The sequence below is a fragment of the Desmodus rotundus genome, chromosome 7 (assembly GCF_022682495.2).
Source record: "Desmodus rotundus isolate HL8 chromosome 7, HLdesRot8A.1, whole genome shotgun sequence".
NCBI lineage: Eukaryota > Metazoa > Chordata > Mammalia > Chiroptera > Phyllostomidae > Desmodus > Desmodus rotundus.
In genome coordinates, this window is record NC_071393.1 from 99718684 (window position 1) to 99741274 (window position 22591).

General features: G+C 43.9%; 1 protein-coding gene across 3 annotated transcripts in view; it reads right to left on the reverse strand.

Annotated features, from left to right (window-relative positions):
- Nucleotides 1-17364, reverse strand: part of NID2 (nidogen 2) — a 56339-nt gene extending 38975 nt beyond the window's left edge. For 2 of the 3 annotated variants that reach the window (XM_053928352.1, XM_045201627.2), the window contains exons 1-4: nt 16828-17364; nt 15868-16179; nt 7513-7745; nt 2131-2288 (exon numbers count right to left, since the gene is read on the reverse strand). In XM_053928352.1, coding sequence (XP_053784327.1) covers nt 2131-2288; nt 7513-7745; nt 15868-16179; nt 16828-17055 — 931 coding nt within the window. In that variant the 5' untranslated portion in view covers nt 17056-17364. Of the gene's footprint in view, nt 1-2130; nt 2289-7512; nt 7746-8120; nt 8584-15867; nt 16180-16827 lie in introns of those variants that run through there. The other variant, XM_045201628.3, reaches the window with a different exon arrangement.
- Between the last annotated feature and the right edge of the window lie 5227 nt (nt 17365-22591).

The following is a 22591-nucleotide window of genomic DNA, read 5'->3' on the forward strand; positions in this document are numbered from 1 at the left end:
CCCTAAACCTCCTCCACCGTGACTCCGGCAATCTCAACCTCTCCCAGCCCAAAGCAGGGGCTGCAGCCCCTTCCTCTTCACTCTTTAAGAAATCCAACCTCTTCCCAAACAGGAAATTATAAGTGAAAACACCATTTAGAAATACATCTTCCCCTCAAAACTCCTTTGCTAAAAATCTTTGATACTTAGCTTTAAATTTTCTTTAGCTATATGGAACTTATGCTGAAAAGTCAGGAAATTGTCAAGGGGGAATGAAGCCTTCCAATAAAATTCACATCTTCCACTTAACAGAAATGTAGCTCTTAGGCACAAATTAAGGCCCAGCCATTTAATCAGCCCATTCTTTTATTCTCCACTCATCCCTCATCTCATTCCTGCCGCTGTAAGTTTTCCATAATAGCAGCCACCATTTATCAAGAACCAACTAGTACAGATACCAATCTGAGAACTTCATTATCTCATTAATCCTCTTAACAAACGTCGGAGCAATCAGAGGCTTGGGGGTTACAAAAGTTGCCAGCAAGGAGTGTGGCAGCCAGGATTCAACCTAAGTCTGACACCAACACTCACCTTCTAATCATTACACAATGTCACAAAATAGTTTCTTCCCTCCTGAAATACGGACACTTCTTCAAGTACATTTAACTCCACAGCAGAAGAACCCAGAAGACCCTCTTTTCTTTTTTCTTTTCTCACAGAAGGGCTAGGAAATAGAAGAAGAAAGGAAAAAAAGGAGGTCCTGAAGAATGCCTTCACCTCTGACCTCTTTCCTCCTATTAGAGGTCAGATGAGCTGGCCCTGGGACAAATGGAATGACTCTGTGGTCGGTTCCCCACTCACATGTTTACATCCCTGCCTGGGAAGAAAGAGCTGACAGCACAAGTCTCAGCCAGAACGGGAAGGTGACATGGGCTCCGTGTCTATATTAATTAACCACTGCCTCCGCCCGGCATTTCTCTGCTGGCCCCTCACTCTGGTCAGTGAGTCATGAAATGAAGACAAGGCTCCAGGGGGGTGAATACCACAGCTGCACGGCCGTGAACCAGAAACGACAAGACACAGGTGGTTAGCAATTTTCTTTCCCCGTGGGTCTCCTTTCCCATACACCACCCAGTAGCTCTGACCAAGGGGAGCACAAGAGTTGTCCCATAACAGAGGAAGAATCTGGAATGTTAGCCACTCGGAGCTAAAGTCGTCTGCCCTCCATCACTGTAATGTGCGCGAAGCCCCAGAACGTTTACCTTTGCTGAACTTTCACACTGAAATTCTTCATTACACTTGAGAGCACAGCTGGCACAAGCAAACCAGTCCTTTCCCACTCACTTCATGAGGCCCGTTTTTTAAAAACGTTATTAATCGTCAAGAGATTCCAAACAGAATTTGTCTGCCAAGATGTATTTGGCAAAGGAAAGATATTCTATCTCCTGAAACATGCTTTCAAAAATCAGTTCCAATCTTTTTGCTAAACTTTCCACATACTCACTTGAAAGAAAAATTATGACTCCCTGCAAAACCAGCTTTTTAAAAATGGAATCTTAGCACCCAGGTGTGACCCACTTACCCCCCATGTTGGAACCGTTGTCGTCTTCCACCCCTTCCACGTGCCCCCCATGATCCCATGGTGTTGTGTGACCTGGAACGGAGTAATTGGGCAGAACTACCTCTTGTTCAGGATGGGCTGGAGGAACACCCCTTTCTGACGGTAGTGTCCCTCTGTCTGGGTCAGGCCAGATACTTCTGTTTTCAAGGTAGGGAGGTGGGGCTCCCTGGGAAGGACTCAATGAATTTCCTTCTATCTCTGACGGAGCTGGGCCGCTAGTCCCTGGCTGTTTAGAAGACTGGGCCTCTAATATCTGGGGCATCTATCTCCTTCACATGCCTGCCCTCTTTGGTTTGAGGGTCCAAGGTGGCAGATTCTCTTTCAGGGTAGAATGGCATCTTTCTAGGTGTTGAATGCCAAGGGGAGGCCAAGTCGGAGTTTGGAGCAGAGATACCATGTCCTACAGGCCTAGCATCAGCTTTTGAGTGGAAGGAAACATTGATACTGCTGTGGCCTTTCAACGTCTCCTCTGGATTCAACCTCCTCCTCATTCTCACTATAATAACCCAAATTGTGCTCGCTGTACTTGCCTTCCAGGGCTGAAGCATGGCTGAAGGGCTGTTCCAGGGATGTTGAAGAGCGGGCATTGGAGAGGACTCCTCCAACGGTTGCGGGTCTGACATTGTCCAAAGGAGAGGCGCTGCCGATGTGAAAGGCCCACACTCCAGGAATCCCCAGGTTGCTGTGTCTAAACAACAAGGAACAGTGCATGCTAACAAAAATGGCCATTCACCCACCCTCCTACAAAGGTGACCAATTTATTTTAAAACTGAAAGACTATTAAGATCAGATTCAGAGTTTTCAATGGTGCAGAAAATCAACTGAGACTTACATGTTAACTAAAAGGACTGTACTAAAATTTTGATATAAACAATTCACTTTCAAAGGCTGTTTCACAGAATGCTAGACTATCAAGTTATAATTTCTTCTACAATCCACGTTTTATCTAAAATCTGGCTGATTGAAAACAAAGAGGGAATGTGGGAATATTTTATCTTTTTTCTACTTCTAAGAAAACGTGTGCTGAAAACTTTTGCCAAACACTTAAATAATAATGATGACTACATGCTTTTAAGAATTAGTTATGTGCCAAGTGCTTAACATTCTTCAGTACAATCTGCAAGGCAGGGGTGGTTTCCATGCCCAGTTTTACAGAGGAGAAAATAGGTTTCGAGAGGCTAACTAATCCTAATAATTGACAGAGCTTGGACTCAACACGAGCATCAAAACCCATGCTCTATACTCGGGCATTATATTACTATGAAATAGTAATTATTTTATGTCCAAAAACCAATACACTATTGTCAGCATCTGAATTATCATTCTTCTACAGAATGTTAAAGACATTTCACTGTTTAGTCATATGGATTGTTCAATTAACTACCTCACAGAGAATGGTGAGTCAATGTAAAAAATAATTCAAAGAAATACAAGTGCACAAGTCTAAAATGTTGAGCAAGTGTAGAACAAAGTTAAGGGGAAAATAAGAAAATAGATTAATAAAAATGCCATGGGTCATAGGTAAGAAGTACTCAGAAATATTTGGAAATGGAGAGCTCACTCTACTAGAAAAGAACATGGGCTATTCAGTCTCCCAAATATCCCAATAATCATTTATTTTAAAGCCAATGATACACTCTGAAAAGAACGACTGTGTATAAGATTTCTAAAAACAAGGAAAAACTCGAACAAACAAGGGTCTGGCAAGCTTGAATTCACCAGTCTGAGTATTCCTCTGGTGTATGTACAAAATGCCAGACTCAGAGCCTCCCATGCTATTGGATTTCCTCAAAAGTCAGTCCATGAGGAATAAGAGTTAATGCACTAATAAGTTAGTAAAGAATTCATTGACTCATATAATGACAAGAGAACTTCACTCATTGGGGAAGTGCTCATCATATACATATGTGTTTCTATAGCAATAATATTTGCACACAATTATGAGAATGAATCTCTTTCACCCTCTATCCCCCATCTCTATCTCCATCTCTCCCCCTGTGTGTGTTATTGTTATGGCAGTGGCTGCTGCTGCTGCTATTATAATTAACTTAGGGAAACAGGACTATAAAAAGCCAAACTGTGATTCTTTGTGTAATATGCTATGTATTGTTGTAAGTTCTGAGAATTAATGCCGGCGTTTCTTGGCAAGCAAATAAGGAACACTGCGGAAGATAAGAGAGAACCCTGAAGATGTGTGGACGCTGAGCTTATTATCACATCAGAGGTGTTGCAGCTGTGAAATTTCTGCTTGGTGTTAGAAACAAAAAACTATAAAAGCTTCAAAGAGTGGAGAAATACAAATTATCACAGATAAAAGCTAAATAAAATACTCTCCTGAGTAAATATAAATCACTATCTTGGCTTTTGTCACTGCGTTTGGTGGGAAAATAACCAATTTGAGTTTATCCTAAAATCGAAGGCCATTTGGAAAGCTGAGTGATAGAAAGAATGTATTTCCTAGAAAGGAAAAACAAGACTACAAAATGAGGTGACAGTGTCATCCTCCCTGGGGTTGTTAGGAGGATTAAGTTAGAAAATCACATAAAATGCCTAACAGGGGCCCTGTACATAATAAGTACTTAGCAACTTCTGTCTTCCAGGAAACAGAAAAGTGTAATCTCAAAAATGCAAATGCGTGCATTCACATTTAAATTTTCAGAAGATTTATGGCAAACACACTATGAATTATATAATTGATGACCTTTGAGCTTATAATGATGAAATAAGATTGAGGAAGACAGAGATTCCACTGACTAGGAAAGTAACTTAATTCTTCAGAGCTGTATGCTGAAGTGTTTAGGAGGGAATGGCATGACGTGTGTGACTTACTTTAAAACAATGAAGCAAAAAAGAAAAAAGAATTGATGCATATGGCAAAGTGTCAACAACTTGAATCTATATTACAGGCATTTGGGTGTTCATTTAGCTACTCTCCATTTTTCTACATTTTTTGAAAATTCAAATAATGAACTATAAGATAGATGATTTAATTGAGGAACATTTCTATAATTTGGAGGTAGAGAAGACCTTTCTGAGAATAACACCAAGACCTGAAATAATAAAGGAAAAGACCAATAACTTTGACAACCCTCAACATACGTTGAACTTCTAGGTCATGAGTTACTTTAAAGATGAATGAGTGGATCAAAATACTCACATCTTGTACACGGACTGAGGTCTTAACCATATTTTTTCTTATTTTAAGAGTTCTTTGTAAACACTCCAACAGAAAATTGCAAAGGATATGGACGGATAAGTCACAAAAAAGACAGATAAATGGCTATTAATCATATAAAAGTTCTTCAGATTTACTAGCAATCAAAGAAACTAGAGTAAAACTATGAACATTTTATGCCTATCAAGTTCACCAATATTACACAGGACGGAAGCCTGTAGGGAACAGACGCTGTCGATCACTGCCCTACATTACCAGTGAAGATATAAGTTGGTGCAAAGTTTCTGAAGGGCAATATGTTAATACACATCAAAATGTTAGGCTTAATATATCCTTTTTTAGCAATTCTACTTTTAAAAGAAATGAGAATCTGAGCAATGTACAGGGTGAGGGAAAAGTAGGTTTACACTTGCTTGTACGATAATTAATAAATATTAATACAAGAATAGACAAACTGTGTGTCTCACATACTCACAACTGTAAATCTACTTTTGCCTCACTCTGTATTTTATGCTGTTTACTGTAATGGTATTTATAAAAGGAAAAACCAGAAACAGATCAAATGTTCATGGATAAGTTGTCTGAATGACATAGGATATATACGGACATGTTTTATAGCCTTAAAATGATAATATAGACAGATATTGTACTGAAAGAGGTTTATAAGACAGTGATAAATGGGAAAATGCCCCATGTACAGCAAAAGAACTATTTTGGCTTTTAAAATTTTTTACATATACTTAAAATTCTGGAAGGACTATTAACACTAGCTATCTCTTGAAAGTAGTAATACTGGGCAATTTTTACATGTTTTTAAATATTATACTTATTTATTTTTAGAGAGATGGGAAGGGAGGGAGAAAAAGAGGGAGAGAAACATCAATGTGCAATGAGACACATCGATCTCTTACACACCCCTAGCTGGGGACCTGGCCCACAACCCAGGCATGTGCCCTGACCGGGAATTGAACCAGCGACCTTTCAGTTCATAGGCTGGCACTGAATCCACTGAGCCACACCAGCCAGGGCAATTTTTCCTTTTACTTCACATTATTGTGCATGATTTATAATTTATTTTATTTTTTAATATTTAGTATAGGTTACACTTAAAGAAAGATCTGTCTGTTAATCATTTTGGCCCCACAGCTATTTTGCTCTCATCCAGCGATTCAGAGGTTTCCAGGAAGCATCAAAGGTAAAAATGAGGGAAGGCATGAAAGAAGGGGCGTGTGTGTGTGGGTGTGTGTGTGTCCTGAGGGCCTGAGGGGCCTCTATGATTGTGCTGGGGAAGCACAACTGCTCTTCCTACAGGCTTTCTGGCCCCCGCCACCTCCTGGGCCCTGTGTAGATGTTGGCACTTATTCTAATGCTCTGGAATTGTTGATCTGTCTGTCTGTCAACCCCACTAGAGGGCAAGTTGCTAGTGCAGGGCCTGTGCCTTAGACATTTTTGTCTTTCGAGTGCTTGGCCCCCTGTGAGTTTTCCATAATATCTGAGGAGCAGAGACTCCGTAGCCTCCAGGGTGGAAGAGTCGGGTGGAACCCAGGGAGAAAAAGCAAGGAGCTAAGCTTTCTCCAGAGTCTAGAATGAAAGGCAGCCTAGGTGAAGACCTCAAGATGCCCAACATGGATCATAAGAATGGAAAAGAAAACCAGATTTTAGCATAAAATGAGTAGTTCCGAGCTCCAGCCCTGTGCTTGAATTTTGGCTTTGCCACGTAATAACTGAGATTGTAGTCAATGTAGCTTTCCTAAGCTCATTTGTCAAATTGAAAAAAGAGTATAACTTACTTCCTAGGATTCTTGTGAATTTTAATTAAGACAGCTTCTAGAAAGTGTTTAGCACAATGTTTGACCAATAGTAAGCTCTCAAAAAATGTTAGCTCGAGTAACACATTTGGTTGTAAGGCGGGCTCTCAGGAAGCTGAACAGAGCAGATGGCAGGCGCACGTGTAACGTGTTCAATATCCAGGAATAATGGAGTGAAACTGAGAGGCAGGAAGGGAAGCTCAGTAGCCAAACTGATCTAGTTTCTAGATCAGTATTCAGGAAATAAATAAAAACAAGAATTTTTTTTAAAGCCCTGAAATCAATAAATTTCAACAGGTGCTAACCCCTACACTGGCTTGACGTGGAATGTCAAAAAGGGAACGGGCTTAGGGTTGTATGAACAGAGTAAGCCGCTCGTGGAACTGAGGAATGCGCTGTCAGTCCTGTGACCCCACGGACGACCAACCAGTACGATTTCAGTAGATAAAGCCACAGAGAAAGCCTGAGATTTCTAAAAATCTACCAGTCCGATTATTTGTTTCCCAAATTACATTACTCTTCCTTTAACTTTTAATATGTTATCTGTCCAAAAGACTAAACTCACAATATCTGCTCCTGTGAAATAATTAACCTGGAAAACTTCAGTCTGGGCAGTTACGTTACTGGGTATTTTTATGTGGTGCCAAGAGCAATGTTTTCCACAGCGAGCCTCAGTGGCTCGGCAAACACACACAGACACGCAGTTCTGTTGCAGGTATCGTTAGCCAAAAGGGCAAGCGAAATAAAGCACCTTTTCTATTTGGTGAACTTGTTCCTCTCAGTGTCTAGTCTAGTCCTGGTTTTGACCTGATGCCTTGCTTGGAAACCACCCAGACATTATTTCACGGCCTTATGGCCTCTCAACTTCGGGAAGCTCCTAAGGGTCCGTACATTCCAACAGGAAAGGGCTTAAGCCCTATGGTACTTACTGGTAGAGATTTTTCACAGATTGTTCGGTGCTAGTTAAGCTGAAATACGCTCCCTCTCTCTTTGGGTCGTCAGTGTCCCCTTGGCAGAAGCCCACCCGGGCTGGAAGCTTGAGCTGGACATTATAGGCCTCTTTGGGGCGCGTTCCAAAGAACTGAAGGCCATTGGCAGGATAAAGAAAGAGGGCGTAGGTATCAGACTCATCAGATGCCAAAACTGCCTGGAATGTATTCAGCTGTGAAAAAAAAAAAAAAAAGGAAATATTCTTAATAAAACAAACAAACAAAAAGACAATGCAAACAAAGCATCACAAAGTACAAAGGGTTTTCCTTCTTAGGATTTCTCCAAATTGTTTTTATACACACTATCCTTTTAAATTTCCTCTTCAAGTTACAATATAATTTTATGAGCTATGTTATTATAATCATCTTTTATCAATTTAGATTAATAGTCAAAATATGCATAGGTAAAAACACGAGTTAAGAAAATAATACCTTTTAAGGTTTCAAACTTCTCCCATCCAAACCTCTTTCAGAGCTGAGAGCAAGGAGCAAGCTGGCCCTGTCCATTCCCACCGCCACTGCCCTCGTTTTCTGCCCTGTGCACTCACCTGGATCATTTACTCATTCGCCTACTCACTGAATGCCCATGGTGGGCAGGAATGATGTTAGGTGCTAGCCAATCAAAAGGCCTCCTTACTGTTCTCGCAGCCTCACTCTCTTTTCTCGTCCATCGATCTTTTCATACCAGCACCAGAGTTACAAATGAGGAAAGAGAAACACGGGGGCTAACAAATCTGTCCAAGGTCAGGTAGCCAGTTCACGGTGTCAGGCCGTCCAGCCAGATCAGAGTCCATGTCCTGTGCCGCTGGGCCTCTCCAGCCACTCTTTAGCACACCATTCATTCAGAGCGAAGTGGAACCCGCCTTACTCTCCTCCCAGGTTCAGATTTGCTGTATGTCCATCAGACTTTTTAACATTCCCCACTTGTCCCATGTACCCTGATGCTTCCGTACTTTTGCTCATGTTTCCCTGTGCCTAAAACCTTCCTCACCTTCTAGCGCTGCCCCTCTGTGTGATTCTGCGGAGACTTATTTCTGTCCTCCGACCCTCCAAATGCTACTGTGAGTGTTTCTAGTTAACATTTACCTCATTTTGCCTAGTTAGCTGTTTATGTGTTTATAAACTCCATTTATTGATCGTCTGTGCAGTAATTCAATCAGCCAAGTGCCTGTTAAGCACCAGACATTATGCTTGGTGCTGAAGAAGCAAAGGAGCTTGTGCCCAGGATGGTCTCACAGCTTAGAAGAGGAAAACAGCCAAGGCTGGAATTCGAGGAGAGTTACTGAAAGAGGGAATAGAAGCTACAGAGGAGGACGTGTACCCAAGACCTCACCTTGCAGTGGGGGCAAGGGTAGGGAGGCCCTAGGAATGTTAATAAGCACAGGAGGAGCCAAAGCAGACCAGAAAGAGCAGCTGGGAATTAAATTAGCCACAAACTCAACACCTAAGCAGGTCCTTATGGAATCACTCCTTAAAGTTCAATTTATTCACATATTTTCAATGCCTTTATCTACATCCAGCTATCTCCTCCCACCCCACCAAAATGATCTGTTAATGGTGCTTGATTATCTTAAAAAGATGTTATATCGAGGACTCTGAGAACAGCTCTCTCACTAAATCCCAATCCTTTTACAATTTAGTAGGAAACTTGGGAAGTATTTATAAATACCACTGCTCTTTAAATAATGTGATTCATAGACACATTATTTACTAATAGGCAGTGTTATTGCCGCATCTTGCTAGACTGTCAAAATTAGGCACAAAGAAGAACATCACAGTGTGCCAAACAAAACAGCAAACGAGGAATGTGCCCTGCATTTTGTTCTGTCCTGGGTCCTTCCCCATACAGTGCTCAAGGTCTCTCCTAATGTTAAATCTTCCCACAAATGTTTAATTTCTAAGTACAGTTTTGAGGTTTTGCTTATCGAACAAAAACACACAGGTTTTTAAATGCTTTCCAAGAAAAACCAAAATTATACACAACCTTTCTTGCAGCCTCTAACATTGAAAAGGTCACCTCGTTTGGATTTGCTCTTTGCTTTTCTTTAAGTTCACAAACTTGCAGGGGTCGGGGGAGAGGGCCTAGCATATTTGTTGTTATCGTCGTAGTTGTTCATTGTTTCATCAGCAAAGCTTGAGTTTTTCAACAACAACAAAAAAAGACAAAACATGTTTTCTTGAATTTCTCAAAGCTGGGAAGCCTGAACTTCTGTCAAATATAAACAAAGACTGTTCTGCAACATGTCTATACATCGTATATTCTACATCATCAATTAATGTGGATTAAATAACTTCTGAGTTTTACATTAGTCAGAAATAAATAAAGTTCAACTAGGGAAAGAAAAGTACTCAAGGGAGGAGAAAGAATGTTTCTAAAGGCTTAGCTTTCAAAGCTCCTGACATCGATTGCCCACAACAGAGATAGGAAGAATCCTGGTTCTAAGTTTAGAGAAATTCTGTGAGATAAGGAGGGCCTATAGATTGTGAAGGAATTGAAGGGGATGAGGGAGGAGGGGTGAGGAAAAGTAAACAGAGCTGGAAAGAGGAGTGTCTGACTTTTTTACTGGGGTCTGGGCATTTAGCACTTAATTTCATTCATTCTTTCAGTCAACAAATTCATTTCAATAAAAATTTATTCAATGTATTTACAAGCCATCCCTGAGATAAGCACTTATTATAGGTGGCAAGTATTTAAATAAAGGCAAATAAAAGAAGAATTTAAAATAAAATTTAGGATCCCAAAGTACTGGCCAAAAGTTTGTCTACTTAGAAACCACCCACACACAAATGATCACCCTGAAAGTTCTCAGTTCTGTAAAACTCTACATCTGATTGCTAAAGAGTGGCCTTCCCAAGTCCTAAAGGGCTGCCCCTCCCCACAAGCACTCTTGACTGGTTTCCAGACCGGAAAGGTCTTCACATTCCTAGAGACAAGCCTTTGCAAGAACCCCACATGCTCTGTCTCCGAGGGGAAACCTTCAGATGGGCTGCCAAACCCTACAAAAGGGTCACAGGTTCCCAACTCCTCCAGGACCCCAGAGAGGAGAGAGGGGCCTCCACGGGCAGAGAAGCAGCACCAGAAAATCAGGGCCAGTGACTGCTGAGCTTCAAGGCTTCCGTCATCCTGTTATCAGAAAGAGAGAAAAGCCAGAGCTCTCAGCAGAAAGCAGGCAGGAGTCTAACTCCCTTCCAGGTATAGGATGTCACCAGTCAATATTGCCTTGACACAGGGCAGAGCTGAGCTGATGGACATAAAACATGCCCATCTTTGAGTTTCTAACTTTTGCAACCCATTTAACTACTTTCAGTCATCTAGCAAAAAATCAGAACAGTGCCATCCCTGTCCCAAAGGGATTTGCCTATAGTGGCTTACAAAAATTACAGTGAAAATTAATGAGTAGGGTGGACTCCTGAGGGGTCATCAGGTTTTCTTTTCTTTCTTTCTTGGGGTCACAGGCATTCTACAGTTGCAGCATCGCTGACTTCTGGCCCCCAGTGTTTGGTGTCAACACTACCCTCCATGCCTCAGTATAATTCTCCATCTTCCATTACCGCATGATACTGTCACATGCATGATTTTCCCTCGTTCATTTTCCGTCCTAAACCCTATAAATCCTGCCCAAAACTCTAAAATAAGTGCTCGGTACTATCACATCCTTCCTGACCCTTAGTCTTTGGCAAAACTTCAGCATTTCTTTAACCAGTTTCCTTACATGTCTCATTGTGTCTGTGTTTACAGCTGCATCTCAGACTCTGGTTAAACTCTTTCAGGTAGACTGCAGACCTCCCCTCTTCTGGACGTCAGCCCCAGAAGTCAAAACGCTACAGCAGAGTCCTGCTTTTACCTCTCATTCTCTCTGTGGATCCAATGCCCTCTCTCAATGACTGTCATCCTTTTTAAGCAAGTCAACGTGCCTCCGTCCCTGCACTGAGGCCTCCACTGGGCAACCTTTGGCTCCTCTTACGTTACTGCCCCATGACTCCCTCATCCACTCTGCAGCCTCAGCTCTCCCAGCAGCCTTCTCCCACACCCTAACCCAGATCGGTCTCTCCTGCTGCCTCATCATCAAGATCCATTCTTTCAGCACTACTTAACTTTAGGTCAACAAAACATTCCCCATACCACACAGATCTGTGTGACCAGTCCTCTATAAACCCCATCCCTCAAACAACAACCCAACAATACTCCCCTCCCCCAAAAAACACAGCTGAAGGAACACTAGCCCTCTTTATGTCTCCCATAAATAAGTTCTTTGAATATCAATACCGTGACTTCTTTGCTCTGTCAACTACCTATGACAGCTTGAGGAATCTCAGATTAACTCAATTGATAAACACTATTTGTTCATATTTTTAGGTACAGTTACATCTTGACATCTCTGCAATATCACCTGTCACATCCTGTCACAGCCATCATGAATATTCACAGAGGGAAAGGATAACTGAAATTGTTAAGTGGTAAAGATGCCATTCCTCTGATATTTTCAAGTTTCCAGTAACTTTGCAACATAAGCTTAATATGCCAAGGTTTAAGAAAGCCACGTAGAACTCCTTCAAGCAAAGTAGATTACTTGCCAAAACCTACCTCCATAGAACCATTAGAACAAGAACTCAAGTCACAGAGCTCTTTGAAGTATTCACAACACCCTTCAACACGGGTAATTGAAAAAACATTCTCTCTTTAACAGAATCCTTATCTCCTTTCTAAATGAAACAAACCCTGAAGCCAACTCAGCATATGGCAATGTCTGAAGATTGATTTTAATTAGAAAAGTGGAAGAGAGATGGAGTCTACAAATCCTCCTGCATTCCCCACCCAAAAAAGCCTAGACGGGAACTGTGCTTTGGAAAACCTTGTATTTTAAGAGTCCTTATATAAAGGACTTGCATCACAGCATCCTTAAAAGATAGAGAAATAAAAGAACCAGAACCTGGTCCCATCGAGCCAGTGGAGGGGAACATGGGTTGGATGAGCATCACACCAACTAGGTCTAAGGGACTGCAGTAGCTGTGTGAAAACATCACCTTAGTTAACAATCCTGTAAGGTAGGCATTGCTACTCCACTTCACAGCTTAGGAAACTAAGGTTGGGACTGAGTCATTGTTTCCAAAATCACTGGATAACCTTTCATCAATACTTTTTCTTTCAAAATGTTTTTAGTATCTTTATTGTCATTTAGCTTTAGTATCTTTAGTATGTTTATTTAGTACCTTTATTGTCTTTAGTATTTAGTATCTTTAGTATCTTAACCACCTGGTAAGTTGCTCAAGAGAAGCATTATTCCCACACTACAGATGAAATTGAAAAAAATAGTTAACAAAGTCACGTCTGTATTGTAATTTTCAGTTTCATATGAGCCCTGACAAAATTGGAACTTAAGCTCTAGCGCGATTTCATCACCCCAGAGCTTCTGCGCAACTACTCCTCTCCCTTATTCATCTCACTCAGCTTTGTCTCTCTATTCTGTGTTGAAAAAGTGAGACGGAAACAGCTGATTCTCTCCAGAGTATTGGAATACTAATTGGATTCAACAGTGTCCTTGGCAGCAGATTTCATTCCTAGTTCATTCTTCCTCTGAATGCAATACGGTTCCAAGGACTCTTCTGGTACCAAGATCACATCAAGACACTAAAACTCCAGCCTTATTTACTGGAAGTCTGAGGAAAACGCACAATTATTGTTGTGTCTTCCTTCATCACATGTGCCAGGGAAATGGGTCTTGCATGAAAAAAGTCTGGGTAAAAGCAATAAAAGAAAAAAAGCTAAGAATCAAGAAATCTGTATTCTAAACCTACTTTTGCCTCACTGAGAGCAGAATTTTGGGCAACGGCTTTAATTTCTTGCTGTTATCTGTCAAATGTAAAGAAGAAGTCAGGTGGTACTTACCTTGTAGGATTGTTGTGGGGAGACAGTATGATAAAATATTATTATCAGAATTAACAAGGTAGCTTAAATAAACAACCTATATCATTGTGTCTAAGTAGTCAGTCTTTCCTTTGTGCCCTTACCTCTCAATACAGCTAGAAAGAGCAGTCTTAACAAACACTATCGATCTCCTGCTTTAAATCCTTCAAAGGCTGCCTACTGCCAAAAAGTTGAGTCCAAACTCTTAGCACAGCATGATCTGTCCCACTCCAGGGCCTTTCCAGCCTCTTGTCCCACCACCCTTCCTCTTCAGTAACATGGACCACACGTAATGCCCCAAGCACATTCTACCTTATGACACATGGGTGATGTGTCATATGCTGTCCTTCTTTAGGGAATGTTCCACTCTGCTTAACTCAGATTCAAAGCTGCCTTATCACTGAAACCTTCCCCAGTTGAGTCCCCTAACCAGGGAAGGGGAGAGTTAGTCTTCTTAAGGCAAAATGCTACTATAGTTACCATATTGAACAATAACCAATGTCCCTATTAAGCTTCGAGGTCCTTGGGAGTAAAGAGTACGTGCTTTCAGGGAGTCTACATCAGCCCTGACATACAGTAAGTGTGCAAAAAAGGTTTGTTGGATGAATAAATCTCAGCTGTGTTTAAATGTAAATTACTCACACACACATATACGAATATGCCACATGTCAGACATGGGCTTAGAAAAGAAGACTGGAAGAAAGTAAACTATTAGCCGTGGTGACCTCTGGTTAGTGAAATTACAAATAGTGTTTATTTTCTTCTCTAAATTTTTGACTATAGGTGTGTCATACTTAATTTTAAAGGTTTTTTAAATGTATAAGCAAAAATAAATGAATGAATGCAACCTAATGGCGGGGGCTTTACCTGATACAACTTTCTGCAGCTCTCCACCTAGCCCAGTGCGTTGACCAAAGGAGGCGCTCAGTATATCTTTTTGAATTGAATGTATTCTGTTGAATTGAATGATTGCAATGTCAAACCATGCATTTTTACAAAAATAATAAATAAAACTAGATGTTGCCTGACCAAAAAAATTGAATGACAAAAATAATCATAATTTCAATCAATTTTTATGTCTAAATCTTCTTTGCTCAATACAGCCTTCAGGAAATATTTCTCTAACAGAATGGCTACCATCTTGAACTACTCAGTGAGAGTGGGCAAGCCACTTAATCTCTTAGGGAGGAGATGTGCCATCTTTCTGTAGCTAAGAAACACTGTGATGAGTTAAAATAGAGATAAGTTGTGAGCATTATCAGCCCTTGGACTATGACACTTTAGAGTCAGGTCTAATTTCATGGGGGGAAGTCCTATTTACTCCAGGAATGAGGCAGTGTACCAGTTGCCAAGCCACTTGGGCCCCACCTGATGTCCATTTGGAGTACTTGCAATGTTGCAAAAGCCTAAAGACTGGGAGCTTGGGTCTTTTCTCAAGTAGAGACTATAAAACAAATTGAAGACAGTCTCCTATAAATTAGGGGGCATGTAGACCTGGAGGGCAAGCTGGCAACAGCTATCAAGAACCTTATAAAAAGTGCATCCCTCTGGCCCACCAATTCCAAATCCTGGAATGTCAACTGAGGACATGCACAAAGATTCAGCTTCAAAAGTGCTTCACGAAATTATTTATAATGATGAAAAATTGGAAATAATATTAATAACCACTGGACACAGCGGTAAATCCACGGGTTGGAATATTATGCAGACTTTATAAATAATGTTGTAGAAATAGGTTTACTGAAACATATTTATTGAATAGATTTATTCAATAATAGATTCAATAATAAATAGATTTATTGAATAGATTTATTGAAACATATTCACAATATACTATTTAGTGGGGGAAAAGTAGGCTACAAAACAGTATGTGCACTGTGAACCCACTGTTAACACAAAATGACATAAACACAGATACTGATAGGGAAAAAAACCTCTGGAATATACACAGGAAAATGTTTAACAGTGGTCATCTTTGAGTGGTAGGAAAATGAGAGGTTGTTCTTTTATAAATTGCTTGTATTTGCTTTTCTCTTTCAATGAACATATAATCAGAAATAATTCTTGTATACTTAGAGGTGATTCTAAAAATAAACAACCAAACAGCAAACCGCCTTGTGTTCCGAGGGCCTTCCGCATGGCATCTGCACTGGGGCCCTGTCATCCCTAAGCACTTCTCCTTGCTAAAAGACACCACCTCTCAGATCCTCAGTGGAAGCCTGAAGGCTTCACTTCCAAGCCATTTCAGCCCTGGTGCCATCAAAGGATACATCAGGTTCAGCCCAAGAGCAGACTCAGAAAAAGTGGCTCCAAGCCAGTCTCTGGGTCCCAGCCCAGAATTCAAGCCATCCCTCAACTGGCTCAGCAGCCAAGCATCCCTTGTCACTTACCTCTCCCGAGGGAGGTGTCCCGAACCTGACCTCCTCGTAGGCGCCCACCTTCTCCCAGGTGGCCAAGAAGGCGTGGGTGGGGGTGAAGTCAGAGGCTGCCGCGCGCGGGAAGCCTGCGCGCACGTAGCGGGCGGCCAGGCCCAGCACTTTTGGACCCGTGTCCTCCCGGTAGAGGATCCTGCCCTTGCCCTGGCTCGTGTCGATGTCGGCCAGAAAGGGAGCGATGGCCGGGAAGTCCGTGGGGAAACCATCGTCCACATACTGGGTCTCCCTGGGGAAGTCCTGGGTGGAGATGATGCCGTTGGTGCCCACCTGAGACAGGAGGGGGACAAAAGCTGACTGGCGGTCGCTTACTCTGCTAGGAGCCCAAGGGCGGCCACCACAGGTCTAGACCCGTGCGCCCACCCTGTCTCTCATGGAGGCTCCGGGCATGAAGATCTCCCAGCCCCATAGCCTGGTAGGCCAACTCCTGGTTCAGTGCGACAAGACCAACTTCAGCCCGTGTCCCACCTGCCCTCTCCTGCCCTATAGCACGACGCAATAGATCCACGAGCCCTAAAACTCGTTCGCACATTTTCTCACATTCCGCACAACCTAGAGAAAACTTTCAGGACCAGGAGGGAGCACGCCAGCTCTACAGACGTGCACAGCCTTCTCACTGCCGTAACTGCAAACCCCCCTGGCTGCCATAGCAACCCTACCTTCTTTTCTGCCTGGAACGCTTGCGTGGCCGCGAACAGTTCTTGCTCTCTCACTCGAGGTAAGGAAAAGCAGCGGGTTCGGCAGCAGTATCGCTGCAAAGCCAGGTCCCACCCCAGGGGCGCTCCGGGACAGCAAAGCGTGTGCACTATTTCCTCTCCTCCGAAGACAGGGGTTCGGGGAGATCCACACTACATGGGCCCCTGGGAAGAAGCTGCGAGAAATCTGCCGAGTCCCGCACCCAGAGGGGGACGAACTTACGTAGAGGTAGCTGAACTGGGCATCGTAGAAGCGCAAGGGACTCGCCAGCTTCACTGCGGCTGAGCTTTCGTCGTCGCCTTCATCCAGGAGCTGGTCCCCCTGGAATTGCCCATAGGGGAAGAGCTCGCCTGGCTGCAGCGCCGCGGCCTGGGACAGCAGTCGTAGCAGCAGCAACGGCTGCAGTAGCTCCAACAGCGCCCGCAGCCCAGCTGCCTGGTCCCCTTGCATGCTCGCTCGGTCGCCGGGCTGCCCCGCAACACAGTGCGTCCTGGCCCGCCAGCCCACTAGCGGCTCAGCCCGAGCCTCCAACCTGGACACCCGCGGGTGCCGGGGTGGGGCGGGCCTCCGGGCCCTCCCAGCGCGCTGACTGGCTGAGGCCCTACGCCGGGAACCAATCACCGGCTCTGAGAAAGTTCGACAGCAGCCGCCACATCTGGTTCTCGTTACAAGTTTTCTAAGGCAGGGGTCGCGGAAGCGGGCCGGCTTTTACCCCTGGAGAGGTAAAAGCCCCTGGCCGGGAATTCCCGGAGCCGCTGCTTCTCCTACGCCTCCGCTCCGGGAGCCCTCCCGCGGGCACTCCCTCCTCCCGTCCGGTCCGTCCCTCGAGCCCCGCCCCCGGGATCAAAAGGCGGGCGGGTTCCGAAGGCTGCAGCGCCGCGAGGAGCTGGCCTCGGCGTGCAGCCGGGACCCCGCGGCGGCGTGTGTGCAGCAGCGCCCCCCGCGCGGCTGGCAGGGCGAGGGGTACCCAGGCACCCCTTGTCCTCGAAGCCAGCTTCTCCGGCCGAGAAGCAAAGGGAGCTCGTCGCAGTCGGACCTTCCTCGACCGCTCCTCTCCACCCAGAGACGCCCCGTAGAGGAGCGCGTCTTTGCAGGAAGCCAGAGGGGCCGACTCCAAAGTTCCGTCGGGGTCCAGAGCGCTGTTCACCTTCCCCAGGGAAAAACCGCACCCGGGAAGAACAGGAAAAGCGAATCTGTGCGATCGGCTCCGTTTGGGGCGTAGGATGAGGCATCCGGTTGGGGCACCGAGCAGACCTGGTGGAAGAGCTGCGGGGAGGGGGACCGTGGGCCTCTCACGCGCTGCCTACAGGCGTTGGAGCTGCCCTTGCCCGCGGACACCGCGGTAGAACCCGAGCCGCAGAGCGGGACTGGAAACCCGCACGAACCGGCTGCGAGGGTGTGAGGGAACTCATCCACCGTAAACATTCCCTCTGCGAAGCACCAGGAGTCGGACAAGATTTTATTACCATTTTATTATCAAGAGCTTGAAATTCCCCAGATAGTCTGTTTTCTCTCTTCAGTCCCTCTTGGGGTCCTTGGAAGCAAAGATATTTAAAAAGAAGGTAAAAAGCAAACCTTGGGAATTGTCTACATCAGGGGTGTCAAACTCATTTTCAGCGGCGGCCCCATCAGCCTCGCGGTTGCCTTCAAAGGGCGGAATGCAATTTCAACTCCTTAACAGTTAAGGAGTAGTTACACTTATACAGTCCTAAAGTTATTTTTGGCCCTTTGAAGGCAACGGCAAGGCTGATGGGGCCGCCGCTGAAAATGAGTTTGACACCCCTGGTCTAAAGGGACTCTCAAAAGATCAATTTTGTGTGTGTGGAAGTTTATTCCAGTTGTACAAATCTTCCTGGGCCCACGAGGCCAAGCCCTAAAAACTTTGAAGATGTCAGACTGTGAGATTCACAGAATCAACACAAAATGGAAAATTGGCCCAAAGCAGTTTGCTTCCACAGAGGGTGAAGAATTGTACATTTGGTGTTACAAATGTATTTGTGCTTGTACACATACATCCTTGTTCCTTTGGGGGTTAGGTATTTTTATTGCACTCAGGAAATGAAGGCTCAAAGATATGAGGTGACTTTACTTGCCCGTAGTCACCCAAAGTTACTCCTTAATATGAAACCCCTCACTGGCTCTCCAGGTTTTCCAACTCTCAATTGAACTCAATAGCTAACATGTAGTTAATTGTAAGAAGCTCTAGGCTAGAGGGTCAGGCACACCCTAAGGTGGCCTCCAATGATCCTCATTTCCTGGTGTTCATTTCCTTGGATAAGCCCCTCCCCTGGAGTGCGGGCTGGCCTAGAGACTTCTACCCCACACAAGGTGGTAATAGTGATGAGAAGTCACTCCAGTGACTCTGCTACATCTATCTTGATAGCAGCAGACTCTCTCTTAGTGGCTTTGATGAAGGAACCTGTTATGTTGGGAGGGCCAGCATGGCAAGGAACTGAGGCAACCTCTAGCCAACAGCCAGCAAAGCTCTGTATTCTGCCAACAAACATGTAAGTGAGCTCGGAAGTGAATCCTTCCCCTGTCATGTCTTGAGATGACACCTTAGCTGTGGCTGACACTTTGATTGCAGCCTTGTGAGGGACTCTGAAGCAGAGGACCCCAATAAGTAGGGCCCAGATTCCAGACCCACGGAAACAGAATTTAGTAAATGTGTATGGTTTCAAGCTGTTATGGTTTGGAGTAATGTGTTATGCAGGAATAAATAAGTGATACAGCTAGACACTATGCTAAGGTAACTAAGACTTAGAGGGGTCAAAAAAAAAAAAAAAGTCAGTTATTGTTATATGGCTAGTAAGTACCAGAGCTGAGGTTTGAACTGAGTTCTGTCTGATTTCTAAACCTCTGGTCTTAAGCACTAAATCATATTGGCACAAGGCCCTTGGGAAGGTAGTTCTCTCCCACCTCTCTAACTTCAGCTCTAGCCATGGCAAATCTTTCAACTGAGACTTTAGTTCTCAGTTGGTTTGGAACATGCTCACATACAAGTCCCTCTACCTGTGATGCTGTTCCCAATCAATCTCATCTAATCAACACTCACTCATCCTTTAAGACCTGAATCAAAATACTTTTCCCACAGTAAACTTTTCTGGAAACCACAGTCTGACTTAGAATCCCCTTCTTCCTGTACAGTGTGCCCTGTGCTGGCCATTATCACATCTCCAATCACACATATCTCTATAATCCCTGATTGTCATAAGTGCCTCTTATCGCCACCACGCTTTGAGGGCAGGGACATTGTCTTATTTATGGTTTGTAGCCATGCCTGCCTGGCTCATTGGAAGAAGCTTAAGAAAATGTTTGTTGAATGAGTGAAAGCAAGCAAGCCAACCTGGGGCTAGGATCCATGTCTGCTGTCTGGGTGAAACATTCTTTCCCCTGCAGCACCTTTCCTGCTAACCTGACCTGAGTTTTCTAATCCTCTTTACCAGGCTGCCTAGCAACTCACCTACCACTGCTCTCCATTCTTTCATTAATTCGTCTAATAACTATTTCCTGCAGGTTTACCATGACAGACAGAACTCTGCAAGAAATAACCGAGTACAAGATGTGACCCCTAACCTTAAAGAGCACATGATCCGGGAAATATAGGGGGGGAAATCAATGCTGCCAGATAGCATGGAAAACAGGAAAAAAGGGCCCTTGAACCAAGATGTTACTAGTTTTGAATCTGATGCTGACTACAAAGTAGACCCACCAGGGAAAAGGCTGAAGTGAGCAGTCCTGGCTCCCTGTCTGCATAAAGTGGCTGAATTCTCCTTGAAATATGAGGCTTTGGGCAGCTGTGCTTGAGTAGACATTCCTTTGAGCTCTTATTCTAACATTTTAAAAAACTCTATGGCACCAAATGAGTGGTTTCTCCTTTAAAATGTCACTATGTGTCTTGGGGAAAAGAAAAAATTTGTCATAGCTATTCCACTGGTCAAAGTAAATACTGAAGAAATACTTCGCTTGTATTCACAGTACCAGAGTAGAATTTCCGTGACCGGCCAGACTGGCTAAAGAGGCAGAGGCCCCTTTCAGGCTGAAGGTTAAGTCCTCTTGGACTGGGTCTTCACAGTAGATCTGAGTCCTGCTTGAGATGTAAGATTATTTAGATGCAGGATTTTTATCCCAAGCCAGGGAAGGTACCTGACACCTTCCCAATAGACCTCAATGAGAGTCTCCACAGTTGTAATTTTTGTGTGGTTACATTTCTGTATTAAATTCCAAGCCTTCCAGTGTGGTGACAGTTCCTGTTATTTTAACCAAGAGAATGAAAACACATTTGCTCCACAGTGTGAAATAGATGTGGGTATTTAAGAGCAAGTTCTATGTATAGCACTGACTTGTGTGTGTATATGTTTGTATTGGAGGTGGGCTTGGCAGAAAAAGTTCTGGTTCTCATTGCACACAGTGATTCTTTGCATAACTTTACTATCCTTTAAATTCCAGGGTGGGTGTGTGAGCATGTCGAAAAACATAGTTGTGTAAATTAGCACTTCTCCACAAACTTGGGCTAAACCGAAATTATGTTAGGGATATGAAAAGCCACGTATTCCTCAGAAACTGTGAGTAGTGCTCAGGATATATTTGGAGGTCATTAGAATGTAGGGCATCCCCCCTACATCTCAGCTACATTCTAATGACCTCCAAATATATCCCAAGCCCTAAGCCTGCACTTGAGTTTTTGATTTATATCCAACTCCCTGATGAACATCCCCTTGGGATTATACTTCAAACCCACATCTAGGAGAACTACACGCACTACTCAGAATTTCCGAGGCTTTTGTTTCAATTAATGGCAATAACACCCACTCCTTCTTTATTATCAAGTGTTGGGTAAGTTAGCTACCAACACTTATTCCCAACCTCCTTCTGCCTGACAGAAATCTACTCTAGAAGTGACAAGATGGTTGCTTGCTCAGCTTCTCTTGCAGTGAGAGGAGGCCGTCTAGTAATAGTCCTGACTTAACTGCCAGCCATCTGATGAAAGGCTGGTGGTTTCTGGGAGATCTTTCACATTACTTGTTAAAGGGAATAATTAAATTTTTCACCATTCTTGGTGCCTTAAATATGGACGTGATGTTTTGTGTTCAGACATCAACCTTCTGAGCATGAGGTGACAACTGTGAGGAGAAAGACACCGCACAGCAAAAAGAAAGGAGATGAGTGTCTCAGCCAGTGAGTAAATGCCTACCTCCAGACTTCTTTTTTTTATTTTTAAGATTTTATTTTTATTTATTTTTAGAGAGGAAAAGGGAGGAGAGAGAAAGGGAGAGAAACATCAATGTATAGTTGCCTCTTGCACGCCCCCCACTGGAGACCCAGCCCACAACCCAGGCTTCTGCCCTAGACCAGGAATTGAACCAGCAACTCTTTGGTTCACAGGCCAGCACACAATCCACTGAGCCACACCAGTGAGAGCCAGACTTCTTATTAGGTGAGAAAACCTTCTATTGGCTTAAGCCACTGGTCCATGAAACAGTACTCAATCCTAATTGATACTTTGCTAAATCCTTTCTCTGCATGTGTCTAATATACACACCTGACCATCATATGCTCCTAGGACCCTTTGGTGGAGCTCCCTTGCCTTTAGGGTGAAATTTAAGCTGCCCAGCAGTGCTATAAAGGCCTTGATGGTTGGCCTCTGTCATTTCCTGTCCTTCCCTCCTCACACCTTTAGCAGTACTGAACTGTATGTAGTTCCCCATCCACGCAAGTAATTTGACTCCAGTGTTTCTAGGTTTCCACTGTTCCTTGCCTGGAACCCCAAGCCCAACTCCTGACGATCCTTCATTCTCGTCAATGTTCATTTCAGACAGCACATCACTGCGGCAGCCTCCCTGAGTCCCGGCAGAGAACGTCTCCTCTGAGTAGCTGTAACTCCTGAGCACGGCCCCGTCTTAGCTTCTCGCCAAGTACATGGAAATGGTCTTTCTTATTATCTGTCCCTCCAACTGGTTAGGAGGCCTCAGGGGTAGTTTTCGTG